The 17899-nt window shown below is 46.1% G+C and overlaps 2 protein-coding genes across 9 annotated transcripts in view; one reads left to right on the top strand and one right to left on the bottom strand.

Annotated features, from left to right (window-relative positions):
• Positions 1-17899, bottom strand: part of LOC309853205 (polycystin-1-like protein 2) — a 160645-nt gene that overhangs the window by 100966 nt on the left and 41780 nt on the right. Inside the window, exon 3 of one of the 2 annotated variants that reach the window (XR_014305565.1) lies at positions 9262-9457. The exons of the other annotated variant lie outside the window; for it this stretch is intronic. The gene's annotated coding sequence lies outside the window, so the exon portion shown is untranslated. Of the gene's footprint in view, positions 1-9261; positions 9458-17899 lie in introns of those variants that run through there. 2 annotated transcript variants of the gene reach the window in all.
• The window catches only part of BCO1 (beta-carotene oxygenase 1), a 37459-nt gene continuing 22461 nt past the window's right edge, over positions 2902-17899 (top strand). Inside the window, exons 1-6 of one of the 7 annotated variants that reach the window (XM_082711047.1) lie at positions 6975-7107; positions 8124-8204; positions 9065-9248; positions 9882-10052; positions 15693-15822; positions 17637-17784. In XM_082711047.1, coding sequence (XP_082567173.1) covers positions 15785-15822; positions 17637-17784 — 186 coding nt within the window. In that variant the 5' untranslated portion in view covers positions 6975-7107; positions 8124-8204; positions 9065-9248; positions 9882-10052; positions 15693-15784. Of the gene's footprint in view, positions 3424-6974; positions 7108-8123; positions 8205-9064; positions 9249-9881; positions 10053-10952; positions 13681-15692; positions 15823-17636; positions 17785-17899 lie in introns of those variants that run through there. The other 6 variants (XM_082711049.1, XM_082711048.1, XM_082711046.1 and 3 more) reach the window with 6 other exon arrangements.

Raw genomic sequence — 17899 nt, 5'->3', positions numbered from 1 at the left:
GCCTCCTCCCTCCTGCACTTTGTGTCTCTGCTTTAGCACATTATTATGGAAGGGCATGATTCCTGGGTTGAAGGCTATCACTCATAAGCAAAACAGAGCAAGCCCAAGGATAAGAAACCAACCCCCTGAGGATGGCCTGGTAGTGCCTGTTGAGATGGCCCAGATGAGTTTCCAGGCAACCCAGGACCCCCAGTTGACCTGAGGTCTGAGACAAAGACATATCCTCAGAGTTTCTGCAGATATTATGTTCCAGCCAAAGCACCTTCCCTTAACTCGAACTTTCATGATATCATCATGGGCTGAATTGTGTCTTCCCCTCCCCCACCCCAAGATTCACAGGTTGGAGCCCCAGCACCTCGAAATGTAACTGTATTTAGAGAGAGAACCTTTAGAGAGGTGATTAAATTAAAATGAGTCCATTAGGGTGGCCCTAATGCACTCTGACAGGTACCCTTATAAGAAGAGGTCATTGGGACACACAACCAGGGAGGCGTGTGCCCAGAAAAATGACTACCCAGGGAGGGGGAAGCGGGGGCGGGGCGCGGGGTTGAGGCCTCAGAAGCCAGCTCTGCTGATACTTTGATCTTGACTTCCAGCCACCAGAGGTATAAGAAAGCAGACTTGTGCTATTGAAGCCACTGGTACTTTGTTATGGTAGCCCTAGAAAACTAATACAGATAGCCATTGCTATGATCAATTATTATTTCCATTATCACAAAATCCTGACGTCACCATTTAATTGTCCCTGGGATGCAGTGGGGGCCTGAATAAAGAAAGCTAGCCTGGGTTTCTCTGTATTATATAACAGGGCAATGATATCAGCCCAAGACTGGCCTTCTTGCGTCCTCCACCCATCAACACATCCACCCATTACTTCATTCCGCAGAAATCTAGCAAACATCCATCATGTGTCGGCACTAAGTAGAATTGTCACAGAGTGTATACTTTGGAGTCAGACTGCCCAGCTTGGCTTCCTGATTGTCTATGTGACAATCATTGACTGTGTGACCTAAGGCAAGTTGGTTATCCTTCCTGACTTTCTGCATCTCTAGAATGATGCTAAGAATACCCATCTCCTAGGATTGTATAAAGTCAGAGCGAGCTAGCACATGTAGAGTGCTTGCCTTGCAAAGCACTTGACTCAGAGAAGGCACTCGTGGCTGGGGCCATTGCTTTGCTGGATATACAAAACAGACAAGAAAGGAGACACCATCATGTTTTCCCTTCTGTAATTTCAGTATCATCCTCTCCACAAACCCTGTGGCCTAGGTATTGCCACCCTGTTTCACAGAGTAAAGTGAAGTTCAGAGGGGTTGTGACAAAAGCTCAGAGATCCAAATAAGTCTTCTGAGCTCTAAGCCTTGAGCTCCCCCCCCCCCCCCCCCGGCACCAGAGCTCCTGCCTCTGGTGGTGCATTTTTTTCCCCCTGAGCTCATCATTTATGCCAGACATTCTCATTTAATCCCCGCAAGGACACAGCTTTCACAATCTAGGAATAATAATGCTGACATGGATACACATGTTTAGACCAGACAGAAGAATAAACTGGCAAGTTACGGGACTGAATGGAAAATGTGGGTCAAGGGAACGGCCTTCTGGGCGAATGGGGAGGAAAGGGTGTTGATCGGTAGCTGTTTGGGGCCAGGTGCCTTTACTAAACGCTTGATTTACAGTACTTTGGGACTTCGATATCATTACACCCCCATTTTACAGTTAAGGAAATGGAGGCTCAGAGAGGATAAGGCAGACACATAGGAAAGGGAAGAATGTGAATCTAGCATCAGCCCAAACACACAGCATCTTCCCTGGACCAGAGCTCCTCAGCAGCTGCCGAGAAGCAGAATCACCCCACACGTGGTTAAGACCACCCAGAGCTGAGCACCCCCTTGAAAGGTCTCACGTCGGGGTGTGTGAAGTGAGGCTTAGCACGGGACCCAGGAGCATGTGCAGCTGGGTGATCGGAGTGTACAGCCAGGGGTGGGCGGGCAGCCAGACCAGGCGGCTGTCCGGACTGGGCTCCCAGATCCTGGAACGCGGTCTCAGCCCAGACCTGACAGGAGCTGTACTCAGCAGCCACGTAAAGACCAGCACCACACCCTGTCTTCGTCTACCTGGAGAGGAAACAGCTGCTGCTTTCTTTAAGCAAGAGGAGTAGAGAGGAGTCCATTAACTCATTATCCAACATTCAAAGCCACTTGAATATGGATTTTAGGCAATGGCATCACACGGAGAGGCACAAATACAGGGGACTCTGAAATCACAGATCGGCGTCCTTTCTCTCTCCTGTTAGACCAGGAAGTCCAACTGACACTTGTTTTTGTTTTTGTTTTTTACAATTCTTAATTGTTTTCGAGAAGCGTTTTTGGTTCCCTATATTTATGGTTTAAATGGGTAAATATTTTATGTTTACTTCTCCTAAAAAACCTATAATAAATTAAGTTGCTCTTTGAATATGACTTTTTTTTTAACTGGTAAAAGGATTTATTATGAGTTCACTTATATGAAGTTCAAGAACAGAAAAAAAAACTCATCTTTAGTGAAAGAAATCAGATCGGGGTTTACTCCGGAGGGTGGGGTTTGGAAATTGACCAGAAAGAATCACAAAAGAGCTCTCTGGTAATGGGAACACTCTAATATGAATTGGGCTGACTGTTGCATGTACATAGACATCTCTCTAGTACATCAAGAAGTACAGTTAAGATCTGTGCATTTTACTCTAGGTATACTTCAATAAAATCTTGAATATGATATTTTAAGGAGGGGGAGGCTCAGGGACCTTTATTCAAAACAAGACAAAAAGCGCTCTCTGCCAAAGAAGTTCCTACCACGTGCAGAAGGAATTCTCGCGATTGACACGCTCTCGGCTCCCCCTAATCCCAGGCCCTGATAGTTTCTCCTGTTGTTCTGATCATAAATCATCTCCACCTCCTAGGCTGGATTATTTCAGGCTGCATACCTGCGCAGAATGTACCCACCGAATTATCCTGCCAGTTTAAACCCACGGAAGAGTAGCTTTTCTTGCTTAAGCCAGATGTGGAACTGGAAAGGGAGTTGGGGTTACAGTAGGAGGGTTAAAGATTAGACAGGACTCCTGGCTAGGGAATTGACCTTTGACCACAGATAAATAACAGCAGCCAAAGCGCAGCCCGTGCCTCCCCCCGCCCCCCCTCCCACAGCCCCCGCTGTGTGAGAAGAGATACCAGGCTCTCCAGGCGACAGGAGGGAAGGAGATGTAGGAGGAAGCTGCTGGAGAGCAGAAAGGAAAGAAAAGAAGGAACCAAAGATCGAAGATCGGTTGCCTGGAACACAGCAGAGTTTCTGCGCACTGTCCGTATCACCCCTGCTCAGCGCCCCATGCCATGGATATAATATTTGGCAGAAATAAGAAGGAGCAGCTGGAACCTGTGAGGGCCAAAGTGACAGGTAAGCATTTCGTACAGACACGGGCTCTCATATATTTAGACATACACTTTTTTTTCAGTTTATAAAGGTAAAATTTACTGTAAATTATTTTTGGAAAATCTGGAATGCAGTCTATAGCAGGGAATGATCCACAATCCAGACGTATTCTCTGTGAAAATCTAGGTGTGCTTCTAATACACAGAAACCGTTTCCAGGGAGAGGGAGAGTCATCCTCACTACTTGAGGATGCTCCGACCGCATGAAGACAATGTAGTGATTCTGCAGAGCATGGCCCGTTCCAAGCGGGTGGAGCCTTTGTGCAAATCTGTGCGCCTTAAGTTACCTTATCAATGGCATGAGAGGCGCACATGGGCTTCCACTTTTGCGTGTGCATGCGGGGTTGGGGCACATGTAGGGCGTACCTTGATGTCCTCACAGGTGTGACCGGGGCCTTGGGGTACCCGCAGAGCCATAAGTCAAACAGACCCAGAGTGGGACCCTCCACCAGAACAGTCCTTTAGAGGGCTTTGTGTCTCATTTTCTTCATCTGTTACTCCTCCGGCTCTCTCCCCTTCTGTGCTGCCCCTGAGAAGGGCGCGTGGCTGGCTCAGGCACGCAGGTGCTTTCATCCTCAGATACCTGGATCTGGAGGCTTTTCCCAAGTGAGCATTTCTCTGTGAGGAAGTCACATGGGAACTTTTCAACCAAGGAATTGCCTTGGAAGGCTTTTGAAAGAATAGCTTTTATGTGTGTTTTTCTCTGGTTACAAAGATAACGTATGATCTCTATGTGTGTGTGTGTGTTTTGTATATGCACGTATATAAAAACTTGGATATGCTAATGGGAGCACAGGGCAATAAAATCAGCTGTATTTCCATCTCAAGCATTCCTAATACTGGAGCACTTTAAGTTTTTACTTAAAGAGATTGTATAGACGACAAATGTTTTTTTTCAAAAACACAAGTTTATTTACAATTAATATTTTATTTTAGAAAAGAGAGCCTCCAATATCTACCCTTTTATGCTCTGGGACACCATAAACATGCTGCCCGTAAGCCTGTTTGGCAATTTTAGAAAGCCGGAATCCTGGAACCTACAGATCTGAGTGGACCCCTGGATCCACATGAGTTGTTCTCCCCACCTCCACCCCACACCTGTATGTAGCCTCCCCATCGCCTGGGCGTCTGTTACAATCACAAATTCCTGGGCCCACTCCAGACCCACGGAATCAGATACGCTGGAGGTGGAGCCCAGCAATGTGTGTTTCTACAAGCCCTCTGGTTGCTTCCAAGTGTGAGAACCACTGCTATAAATCATGCCTTCCTCCTTGAGCAAAGCTGAGGGCTGGAGAGGGGCTGTGACTTGCCCAAGGCCAGGCGGCCCATGAAGGACGTGCTCCCAATCCTCAGTCCAGGCCTCCAGTCCAGGGTCAAATCTAACCATTGGCTGCTTGTTAACTAAAGATTGTCCCACATTTGCCCATGAAGGCCATGTCCAGGCTTCATGTTGGACAGTGCTTTGTTGGCTCTGAGACCTCCTTGGCCAGTTAATTAAGCATTTCTTGCCTCCTTCCTTCTTGTGTAAAATAGTCTGCCTGTACCTACCACATAGGGTCAATGACAATATGATTTAATGCACCTGCTCCCCACCCCCCACTGGTGCCTGGCACATCCTTCTGTCTGGGGTTTTGTGTTCAGATTCCCCTCTCTCTGCTCTGCCTCACCTGCACCTTCTCCTGCATCTGGGTCTCTGTGAAGAGCCCCGCTATTCACTTAGTTGCCCAGGACAAGAGACGTGGGACCCTCTGCCTCATATTCACTCAAGCTCCCAGTCCTACCCATTCCGCGTCCTCCAGCTCTCTGTTGTTTCTCTCCATCCTCGCTCGGTCTTCCTGCCTCCTCTTGGCTCCTCCTCCTGCCATGCTCTACACCACAGAGACAACTTTTGAAACCCCAAATCGGAGCATATTCCATTAATATGAGCTGTCCAGAAGGGTAGATCTTTAGAAAGTAGATTAGTGGCTGTCAGGAGGACAAGACTTTGTTTCGGGGTGATGGAATGTTTTAGAACTAGATGGTGACGATTGCATAACATTGTGAATATATTTTAAAAACCCTGAATTGCATACTTTTAAATGGTGGAATTTTTTTTGTTATGTGAATTTTTTCTCAAGAAAAAAATTGCACATGCACAAAAATCTGATCCTCTCATTCCCTATCTTAACTGGCCAAGCTGTGCCATTCTGCTAACCTTCTAATCCACACCTTTGGTGTGGTCTCATTGACTTTTGTCATGCTTCATGCTTAGCTCAAGCCTCAATACTTACGCTTCCTCACTCGAAAATTACAGACCAGTCTTGCTACACAACTGGCACATCTGCTGGTCTTTGAGCTGGTCTTTGATCTCTCCGTTCGTGTTCCCCCAGCGATAAGAATTCAGATGTAAGTAGTTTAATTTGGGACATGATCCCAAGAAACACTGGGAGGGAAACCAATAAAACCAATAAAGTGAGCCATCAGACCTGAGCCCTCTGGGCATAGTATATCACATGCTTCATATTGTCCCAACTGGGGGCAAGGAAGTGGTCACATGCGATGTCCAACTCCCCATCCATCATTGGGTGACAGCCACTTAAAGGGACATTAAAGCCAAGGTGTTCTAGCTTGCCTAGTGTGTGGGCAGAGCAGCTCCTGCCATGAAAACAAAGCCCTCAGGCAGAGAGCTGCAGGCAGTGGCAGAAAGTAACCTTCAGGGAGAGGTCAGTGCCAAGAGGACAAGGGTGGGGCATCGACAGTGTCTACTGCGGCAGGCTACCTCTAGAGCAGTGCTATTCCACAGAGATAAAATGCAGGCCACATGCATAGTTTTAAATTCTAATAGCCACACTAAAAAAAAAAAGTAAAAACAAAACAAACATAAAAACAAACACAGGTGAAGTTAATTTTAACAGTATATTTCATTTAAGGCAACATACCCAAAATATTATAGGTTCAACATGTAATCAATATTTTAAAAATTGCTGATGAGATATTTTATATATTTTTTCATACTTAGCAGCCTTTGAAATTCAGTGTGTATTTTAAGTCTCCAGTACATCTCTGTGCAGACTGGCCAGGTTACAAGTCCTCGGTAGCCACATGAGGCACGTGGCTACCATATTGGACAGCACGGTTCTAGAATGTTCTTTCCTCATGCCTTTGCGAGGCCAATAACTACTCCCCCTCAAGACTCAGCCTCCCCACCCTCCTGCTCTAACCCTACCTGGGGGTGAGGTTCTGTTCCACGCAGCCCTCTGGCTGAGCCTGTCACATTGCCTTCCTTTATTGTGGTGTGGTTGGGGAGTCTGTTCATCCCTCTGCTCTGTGGGTGGTAAGCAACTTGAGGACAGAGATGACGTCAGTTCTTCTCGGTATCCTCAGTGCTGGCATATCCTACCCTTTCTGGAAATGAGTGCTGAAGGAATGAGTGGGTATTACGAGTCATGTTGGGATCGTGACCTCAGTTCCTTTCCATGGCCACGTCTCATAGCTTTTTGGTTGAGATGTGAAAACTGGAAACCACTCTTTCTCTTAACAGGCAGGATTCCCCCATGGCTGCAGGGCACCCTGCTCCGCAATGGGCCTGGAATGCACACAGTGGGGGAGACCAGATACAACCATTGGTTTGACGGCCTGGCCTTGCTCCACAGCTTCACAATTAGAGACGGTAAGAGTACTGGTTTGGTTTGTGATTGCTGCTGTAAAGACAACCACACATTTAGTAGCTCAAAATAGCCCTAATTTATTCTTACAATTATGGAATTCCGAAGTCAAAACTGGACTAAACTCAAGGTGTTGGAGGCTTCAGGGAGATAGCCCGTTTCCTTGCCTTTTCCAGTTTCTTGAGGCTGCCTGTCTTCCTTGGCTTGTGGCCCCAGCTGCATCTGCAAAGAACAGCAGAGCCTCTTGCACACCTGCTCTCTCTCCCTCATTCTCCCCAATTCCTTCGCTTCCATAATCTCAGTTCCTTCTCGGACCCTCCTGTCTGCCTCTTCTAAGAACCTTTGTGATGGCACTGGGCCCACCCAGATCATCCGATCATCCAGGATCATCTCCCTTCTCAAAATCGTTAATATAATCATGTCTGCATTGCCCTATAAGTCAACAGCTCCACAGATTCCAGGGATTAGGACATGGACATCTTGCAGAGGCCATCCTTGAGCCAACCACAAACACAAACCTCCCTGGAAAGGGGGCCAAGCTGCTCTTTCAGAGAGTCCAGCCTGCCAAATGATACACCTTCTCATGAAGGTGGGTGAGAACAGGAGATTACTGGCTTTGAAGTCAGACATGCCTCAGATGAAAACAGGAAGAGCACAGAGCTGAGGAGACTGCTCACCAAGCAAGGGAGAGCCTGTCACTCAAGCAACCAGTTCAGTGGCTCTCTCAGAGAGGAGACTGAAATGACTGAATAAGACAGAATTCTGGGTTCAGGTGACTGGCTCACGAAGTGAACGGTGAACTCGTTGCTGTTGGCCACGGTGCTGGTGTAGGTCACAACAGCACACTCTGAGTTCTTAAAGAGGTCTGGGAGGGTCACGTGGGGCTTTAGCAGGTTCAGGGTCACATGCTGGGGAAGTTCGCGTCCAGGGCTTCAGCCTGATGACATTTTTCTTTAACCCCCCGCCTTCCAGCCCAACAAGTCGGTGACTTCACCTCCCTTGGCCTCTGTTTCCTCCACAGTAAGAAGAGCTTGATGATCCCCTTTGCAGAGCTGTCACGATCCTTTGAAGGGCCAGGTATCTAGCAAGGGCCTGGCACCTGGTAGGTGCAAAACACATTGAAAATCCCCATCATTGTCACTGGGTTTGAATCCCATCTTCATCTTAGCTAACATGCACCTCAGATGTGTGACCTTGGGCAAGTTACTGACCCTTTCTGTGTCTGTCTCCCATCTGTAAAATGGAGATATCAGAGTTGCCATGGAATTTAAAGGCATTAATATATGCAAGGAGCTTGGTATAATGCGTGGCACAGAACACATGCTCAATAAGCATTAGCATTATATTTGCTTATTACTATTTCTTCTAAGCCAGTCAGCAATTATTTTTTTGAGTGCAGACTTTAGGCCAGTGTCTTGCTATAAAATTTTGTGAATAGAGACCCCATTTGTAAAAACCATGAGCTCTGAGTTTGCAAAAACTTAACAGATACTACTGAAACTCAGCTACAGAGTGGTGGTTCCATATTTCCTGACAGCGCAAAGCCTTAACAGTCCCCTCCTTTCCTAGACAGAAGTTAACCAGTGATTCCTAGGGAAATGAACACTGTTCTGGACAGTGTGCATGGAAGGTAAAAGTACACTGGCTTCTTTTCCATAAGGCCCTGCTTTGCTGGGCTGTCACATCCCTCGTGGTCCATTTCAGGGGCTCAGATTAGCGCTGCATGGGAGGCACACTTGTCTTCTCTTTGCAGATGCAGAGATGGGAAACTTAGAGAGGCTGAGTGACTTATCCAAGCGAGGTCGCTGAGGTAGGGCTGGGCTCTGACTTGTGTTGTCTAGGGTTCAAGTTTGCAATCATCCCTGATCATCTTCTCACCCTAACTCATCCCCCTAAGAAACGGCAGGTGGCTTGAGTGAGCCTCACAGCTTACTGATTGGCAGCTTCCACATTCTTCCATAGAGACTCTGGAGACGAGAGAACCAGCAGGGAATGACCAAGCCATGGCTGTCTTTCCAGAAGCATGGCTGCCATCCACCAAAATCCTTGAGTGAGCTAAACAGGCATGTGACCAACGTTATCCCACACTGCTTAGACTTTCTAAAAGTTTCTAGTAGATTTTCAAACTAAAAATTCATTGTCCAAGGTAAGTAGCTGTTTTGTCTTCTATTATGGGATGGTCAGGTGTGACCACAAAAGGAGGCAGAGGGAGACTTGGGAACAAAGCCTCTTATAGTCACAGGTCTTAGGAGGCACAGCATGTCACACCAGCACACAGCAGATAGCACCAGGGTGGTCCAGAGTCAGAAGACAGGAGCAGGGGAAGCACATAGGCCATGGCCTGTCCTGGGGTTTCTGAGGGAAAGACAAGACGGGGCAGAGTAAACAGCTCAGGATGGCTCATGTTGGCAGGCTTTGGGCTACGGGGGTGGTCTCTGGTTGCCTGGCACCTGGCCCTGGGGTAATGAAGGCAGAGGAATATTGCCTCTGGGAGTGCATGGGCCAGAGGGAGGAGATCTGGCTCTGAATTGGTTAGTTTTCATCTCAAAGATATGCTGGGCCCTTTGCTACCTCTAAGAATTGACTAGTCCAGGGAAGGACAGTCTCTCCTCCAAGCAGGAAGGTTTTTTTAAGATATCAAAACATAATGTACAGAAAATTAAAAAAATATGTACGCAGTAGCATGAAAGACTCAATTCTATGCGTAATCTGGAACTGGCTGGAAAATGGGAAGTATGGAGAGTCTTCTCAACTTTCCCCATTCTGCTCTTGAATCTAGCCTGTGTCAAAGGTACGTGCCCCACTCTACTTTGCAACGATCAGCTTGCCATTCTCCTGCCTAGGAGAATATTTGTTCTGTTCATATTGTTGTGTCTTCATCACCCGGAACCGGGCCTGGCCTAGGAGGCCACTAGGAAACTATTTATGGAGCCCAAATGACCCGAACAAGGTAAAGGGTGTTTTAGGAGAAGGAAGCTATACGTTCCCAGTTGATCTCTTCAACGCTCACTACAGGGAGTGCTTGCTGGCCACTGGCCCAAGTGTTTCATACCCAACCACAACTCAGTCCTCACTACAGCTCCTAAGGAAGGTACCTCTCAATTTTATAGCCCAGGGAGGCCAAGTAACTTACCCAAAGGCACACAGCTAAGAAGTGGTGGAGGTCAGATATAAACCCAAAGCTCTCTACATCCAGAATCTTATGAGAGAAGCATTACGTAGTTCTGTTCCACTTCCCCCTCCTGCTGGCTACCTCTCTCCTCATCTCTCCAAGCCAATCCTTTCGAGGTTGTCAGATTGCCAACATTAGTGTGGCACAGCCTGGCCTCATCTCTCGTCTCCTTTACAACTCTCAGTGGCGGGGTGCCTGGGTGGCTCAGTGGGTTAAGCCTCTACTTTTAGCCCAGGTCATGATGTCAGGGTCCTGGGATCGAGCCCCGCCTCGGGCTCTCTGCTCAGCGGGGAGTCTGCTTCCCCTGCTCTCTGCCTACCTCTCTGCCTACTTGTGACCTCTCTCTCTGGGTCAAATACATAAATAAAATCTTTTTTAAAAATTTAAAAATAAATCTTTTAATTGTTAATTAATTAATTAGTAACTAATAATATTAATTATTATAATACTTATATTATTTATTATTTATTTATTTGAGAGAGAGAGATCACAAGTAGGCAGAGAGCAGGGGAAGCAGGCTCCCCACTGAGCAGAGAGCCCAAGGCGGGGCTCGATCCCAGGTCCCTGAGATCATGACCTGAGCCGAAGGCAGAGGCTTTACCCACTGAACTACCCAGGTGCCCCATAAATAAAATCTTCAAAAATAAACAAACAAACCTCTCAATGGCTCCCCATTCTACTCCACAATAGTAGAAGCAAAAAACAAAAATGTTAAGTGCTACCATACATGATTCAAGAGGACAAGCAAGGCTGAGCAGGATTCTCTGATTTACATATAACACAAAGCCATTATTTCTCAAAAGATGGTTTGTGTACCTTTAATCAGAATCCTCTAGGATTAAAGTTGCAAATCCTGATACCCCACCCAGGGCTGAGTGAATCATAATCCTAAAGGACACTGTCAGAGCATCAGTGTTTTCTAACACATTTCCTAGATGGCCCCTGAGCACATCCAGGTTTCAGAAAACCTCCACAGTGGACCTCCAGCCTTGCTGCCCTGTCCCACCTAAGACCGAGTTCATCAGTGTGCCGTGGAGATGGGGCTCAGGTTTATCTGCCAGTGTTTCAAAGCACTAGGTGACAGTGCAGCACAGAGAACCCGAATCAGTGCCAAACTGGTAAGAAAACACTGGAATAAGAAAGCAGAAAGATAAAAAAATGGTTTGTGGCCTTCAGCAGAAACCAGGAAAGTAAATGCTTTAAAAACCCAATAAAGACTTAACTAAAGGAACAGAGTGGAGGAGAAGACGGACTGACAAAGGGTATACAGGAGTGCTCTTTCTCATAAGTCTAAAGTCAATTCAGTTTGGGTGGGGTTTTGTTTTTGTTTTTGTTTTGTTTTGTTTTAAGTAGGCTTTATGCCCAGCGTGGAACCCAGTGCAGAGCTTGAACTCCCCACCCTGAGATCAAGACCTGAGCTGGGATCGAGAAAGAGTCTGACATGTAACCAAATGAGCCACCTAGATGCCCCTAAAATTACTTCAAAACTAAAAGTTCTTATAAAGCAGGCAGAGAGTTGAATGAACCTAAGGCTCCTTCAGCAGTATGGTCAATAATTTTTTATTTAGAGGCAAGGTAGTTGTCCCACAAGGATTCGAACATGTAAATTTTAAGAGCCAGCATCACCAAAGTTTAGAGACAAAAAGAGCTCTCCAGAACTTAGCCTTTTCTGAAGCTGGCTTTTTCAATTATTATAGCTCTAAACTAGCCTTTTAGAAGTTTGCTTAAAATGGAGATAGATGTAGATACATATATAAAATCTCCCAATATCAAACTTTGACCCAGTTCTAGAAGATTCCAGGCAGGAGCACATCTGTTTACTCATGTCCCTTTAGAAGGAATGCAGCTAATTGGGGCTCAGCAGGGAGCAGGGTTCTGGGGAATGTGTGGTGGCCTTCTTTAATCTCAGCCTCAGAGCAGAGTGTCAGCCTTGAGCAATTCCAGAGACATGTTTTCCTGTGGCCCCTGAGCCCTCCATGCGTGCTCTGGGACTGGTTGTTTATAGGAAATGGGCCACCTGCTGACAGCCAGCCTGGGATGGGTGTTTACACTTCAAGTGAACATAATTTAGCATTTTAAGCAAACCATGTTTTCCAGTGTCTTATAGGTGGCGACACACAGAAAGAGTGACCAGAGAAGGACAGGCTGGCTCAGGGGGAGATCAGGGTGGCCGTGAAGTAAGGTCTGTGTAGCCTGTGACCAAAGACCAATGTGTGTGGCCTCACCAACCCTCAGCTGCATCTTCCTGCCTCCAAGATTTTGTTGGACAATTCAAACATGCTATGTGCCCATGGGCCAAACTCCTTGTATCATCCCATCTCATTTAAAACTGCCAATCCTATACTGGAGAGGGCTATGTGATCCCTAATATCTAGCTGAGAAAACTGAGGTTCAGTGAGGTAAAGAGATTCACACAGAGTCACATGGCTTGGATTAGGACTTACCCCAGAACCGAAGAAGCCCACCCACTCTACCCAGTGCATCTCAATAGTGTATATAGCTTTTATTGAGCACCTATTATGTGCTGATTTCTTTACGGGCCTTAAGCATCACAGCAACTCCATAAGGAACATATCATATCCTTACCTCATGGCAGAGAGGACCAAGTCTTGACTCTGACACAAGGTCTAGTGCATGGTTGGTAGATGATAGAGCAGAATTCATAACCACCTGGAGACTTGAATCCTCTCAGGGGTAGAGATGTGCCTGCCCTGCTTGCCCCCACTTCCTGGCCCACTGAAGTGATCAGTAGATACTGGGTGAATACATGAACCCAGGGCCGGGATAACCAAGGCCATTCCTCCCGGTTTCTTCTTGCAGCCCCAGAACAGAGCCCCCACTCCTGAAATAGCTCAGTGATAGTTATTTTCACAGCAGTCACCCTCAAAAAGACTTTTGAAAAGAGGATAGGTGGCTATCTGCCCCTGGGCACACAGTTTACCTCCCAAAGTCTAGAGAAAGAACTAGGAGGTCTTTCATGGTCTCTTCCAATTTTATGAAGACTAGCATCGCCGTTATTGCTATTATTTCCATCTAGGTGCACAGACTAGAGTCCTTACCAATGAAACGGATGCTTGTGTCCTTTGGGTCTGGAAATGAAAACGCAGTTCCAAGGGCAAAACTACTTAAGGCTATTAGAGGTCAAGATAGCAGCTCTCCAGGACGGAGACTGGACAAGCTATGAGGGGCCTCCAGGGGGCTCTCATGTTCTGTCTGTAAATGAGGATGTAGTTCATGTGGGTCGGTTCTGTTTGTGAAGCTTCAGCAAGCCACGCAGTAATGGTAGCACATTTCCATAGGTGTGTTTTTAATAACCAGGATCAGATGGAATGGTCAAACTGACAGCGGTGGCTGTGTCAGCTTTAAACCCAGCTTTCCCCTCCCTAGCTGTGTGGCTTAAAGCAAGGTACTTAACCTGTCTTTGCCTCGATTTTACTCACTGGAGATGGGTTGCAGGGCCATAAGTTGTGTAAGCCCCTTATACTTCATTTGGTAAGAAATTTGAAACCTTCAACTGTTGTTTAAATTTTGTCTTATTTTGCTTTTCACTAGCAAATTACATTAGGTTGATTATTTTTCCCCCTAAAGAACATATTTCTGGTTGGTGTATTTGATACCATTTCTAATATTTTAGAATTTAACCAGAAAAAATACACATAAAGTGTCCACACAGTACTTAGCACACATGTGCAGAATAAAATATTAGCTCTTAGCTCTGTTTCCTTTCTTAAATATAAGAAGTCACCAGACAAGAGTTTCTTGGGAAGGTGTTCTCTCCTGAGCCCGTCGTCCTGGCAGCAGATACATGAGGGACGTTTCTCTTATCAGCTTGCTTTATGCGAATGAAATGTCAATATGACCTGGACACTACTTTTTTGCATATTATAGTTGTCCCAGCATTGGAAGCATATATTACATTACAGCAACCAATGTATTCTAGAGTAGGGAAGAATCAACATGTCACTTGCTAATTAACAGCAAAATTAAATAAAAATTTAAAAACCTAGAGGTTTCAAATTGTCCACCAAATGGTTTGAAGTCCTCAGATATGCCAAGAAGGCCCCTGCCCCTTAACCTCATCCCATTCCTACTGCTCCCAAGCCCTTGCCTCATGCTGAAGGCCATCTCACTCAACTCTTGTAGGAGGTGGGGTGTCTCTCCCACCTCCAGGCCTTTGCTTCCACACTTTCAAGGAAGAGTGAATGGAAATGCACTACTCTCTCCTACTTGCCAACTCCCCAATCTATGGTAGGCAAATAGTTTTACTCATCTTCCAAGGTTTATTTCAAGTGCCACCTTCTCCAGGAAGCCTTTCCTGATCCATCCACTTCCAGATGGGCGTTCTTAGCTCTCTCCTCTCTTCTCCCCCAGCTCTAATTTCCTCTCTCTTCCAGAAGGAGCCCATGAATATATTATGTTACTCTGCCAAGTAGAAGAGTCTTTGCAGATGTGGTTAAGTTAAGGACCTTGAGGTGGGGAGATTATCCAGGGGAGCTCAGTGGAATCACAGGGGTCATCACAAGGGAAGAGGGGGTCAGAAAAGACATGACAATAGAATCAGAGGTCAGAGTGATGTGACCACAAACCAAGCAATGGAGGCAACTTCTAGAAGTTAGAAAAGTCAGAAACGGATTCTCTGCTGACACCTTGCTCTTTAGCCCTGTGAGATCCATTCAGGCTATATTTTCCAGAACGCTAAGATAACAAATTGGTGTATTTTTAAGCCACTAAGTTTGTGGCAATTTGTTACAATAGCCACAGGAACCTAATACTGGACTAGAACCCTCCAAACATTTTCAGGTCGGTCTTGATGAACTGGTCAAGAGGTCCAACTTTTATGCAGTGAGTTAGATTCTCTTCGTTGTCTGCATGAATCAGACATCCACACAGGCACTGACCCTCTACCGTACAGGGAATTGGGTGCTAGGTCATCCTCTGGTTGTAGTAGGTATCAAATGTCACTCCAGGGATTGAAATGACCAGTGGAAGTTTTCCAAGGCAGAACTAGGTCCTGGAGAAACCCAGCCCAAATATGAGGCCTTTGGACCCGTCCTCCAAATCTGGACCTTCCCTGGAGGGAAGAGATGATCCGTGGTAGAAGAGGGCCGTGAAGGAAGAGATGATCAGTGGGCCGGGTCAGCACCTCTTGGCAAGGCGACTGAACGTGCCTGAGCCTCAGTCCCCTGCTGTGTCAAATGGAGCTCATCAGGATACTTACCTTGCCATATTATTTATTGTCTCCAGTGAGGAAATGTGTGTGAGAGCTCACCGCAAATGCTCTTTGTATTCGGTATACACTAAAGGGGACTGTCCTAGTGAATTCACCTTTCCTTCTGTAATACCCCTACAATGCCTTAAATCGACCTTAAAACTCCGTAAGGCTGTCAGCCTGGGCTGATTCTGTGTCTTCTCTTTCAGGTGAAGTCTGTTACAGGAGCAAATACCTAAGAAGTGACACCTACAAAGCCAACATCGAGGCCAACAGGATTGTTGTGTCAGAGTTTGGAACGATGGCCTATCCGGACCCCTGCAAAAATATATTTTCCAAGTAACTGTCCATTTTGAATCTGGTCATGTTTTTCGATATCCGCAGTGGTAAAAACAACCAGGATCCACTCATCTGACAACCCTTTCTGTAGGGTGCATGAAAACATTTACCTGGCGCAGGCTTTGCCTTTCTATGCCATGCAGTTCTTGATCACTGATAGCAAGAGAAGCAAATGGCATCTGACACATTATTAGGTATTTTTCCATATGGCTGATAGGAGAGCAATTTGGAATTATCCCCCAAAATTATAAATGCACCTTCTCTTCAGTCTGGAGATAGGCTTGCTTGTGTCTGGAATGGCAGATGTACAATGTTATCCACAGCTGCATCATTTGTTATAATGAGGAACTGAAAACAACCCAAATGTTCATCAACAGAAGGATAGTTAAATAAATAAGAGTGAAACTGTACAAGAAAATACCAGGCAGGAGCAAAAAAAAAGGCAGGATGGGTAATGAGGTTGCTCCCTATGTGCTGAATGGAGAGATTCCCCTGGTACCTTGTTGAGTGGGGGACACAGGGTGGAATAAGGTGCAGAAAGAGCATATGATAAGCTATGTTTTGTGTAAAAAAGCAGGAAGAAATCTGGATTTATTTTTGCTTGTATGTGCGTAGAGAAAGTGGGAGGATCTGTGAGGTGGGAAACTGGCAAATGAGAGAAAAAGTTAAGGAAAGTTTTTTAGTTGAATACGTTTCAGATCATCTGGGCTAGGATGACTATGAATGTATTACAAGCTTGACAATTAAACAGTTGGCGGAGGAATCAGACCCGCTGTCAGAATCTCCTTCCTGATACTCTTCGGATATCGACGAGTTAGGAAATGTGCTAGCAGTAGACTGGTCTGGAGACGGAAGATTGCTCCTGCTTTTCTGGACTGACGTCATCTTTCCAGTTCAGGATCCAGTGCTAGGGCATCCAGTGCCAAGATCCTGACATTTGCAGGCGGGGGAGGAGCCAGGCAGGGAGGGGGCAGGCGGAAACCGCAAAACCACCACCTGTAGGGCGGCTTTGCTGCTTCACTATTCGCCAGCAGGGGGAGCACTAACCAACACATGGATCTAGGATCTTCTGATCAAAGTAATGATGAGTTTTTCCTCTCACCATTTGTTTGCTTTTCTTTAAAAAACAAAAAACAGGGGTGCCTGGGTGGCTCAGTGGGTTAAAGCCCTGCTTTCAGCTCAGGTCATGGTCTCAGGGTCCTGGGATCGAGCCCCACATCGGGCTCTCTGCTCAGCAGGGAGCCTGCTTCCTCCTCCTCTCTCTCTCTCTCTCTCTGTCTGCCTCTCTGCCTACTTGTGATCTCTGTCTGTCAAATAAGTAAATAAAATCTTAAAAAAAAAAAAAAAACAACAACAACAACAACAAAAAACCCCTAAACTAATTTCCTGGACAAATTCAGAGTGTCCACTGTGGACTCTTATTCCTTCCAAAAGCAAGGATTAGCTGTTTTGCTAGCCTTAGGGGAGCATTATGGAAGGGTACATATGATTTCTGTGGAACTCCTTAAAATACTTCAGAACAGCCTATTAGCTCTTGGTGTCTCTGGTGTGGGAGACCTTTGGATTTTTGAGAGCTCAAGAGGGTTCAGTTGGCGGTCATCTTGTCCCAGATGACTCACTTCTTAGCTAGTTCAGTATGGTGGTATCCTTAGGCAGCCTAATCTCCAAGTCCTCCAGATTCCACAAGTGATCCTTTAGGACTTGGAACTTTTTTCCCCTTAATTGAAGTAGATCATTTTAAGTGATAGGAAGACTAAAACTAAAGCCATCTTGAGCAGAACATTGATTTCCTCTTGATCCGCTTTCCTCCACAGAGCTTTCTCCTACTTGTCCCATACCATCCCCGATTTCACAGACAACTGCCTGATTAACATCATGAAGTGTGGAGAAGACTTCTATGCGACCACAGAGACCAATTACATCAGGAAAATCAACCCACAGACTCTGGAGACCCTGGAGAAGGTAGCAGTGAATCTACTATAACCGCATCAGTTCCTAGTTCATGGGAGGGAACCCCTGGGTTGGGCCATGTGGCCTGCAGGAATTCATGGGGCAGCCTCTCCTTTACTGCCATTGG

Source organism: Mustela nivalis, assembly GCF_964662115.1.
Source record: "Mustela nivalis genome assembly, chromosome: 18".
NCBI lineage: Eukaryota > Metazoa > Chordata > Mammalia > Carnivora > Mustelidae > Mustela > Mustela nivalis.
Note: the sequence above shows the minus strand (reverse complement) of the source record. Positions and strands in the feature narration are given on the sequence as shown.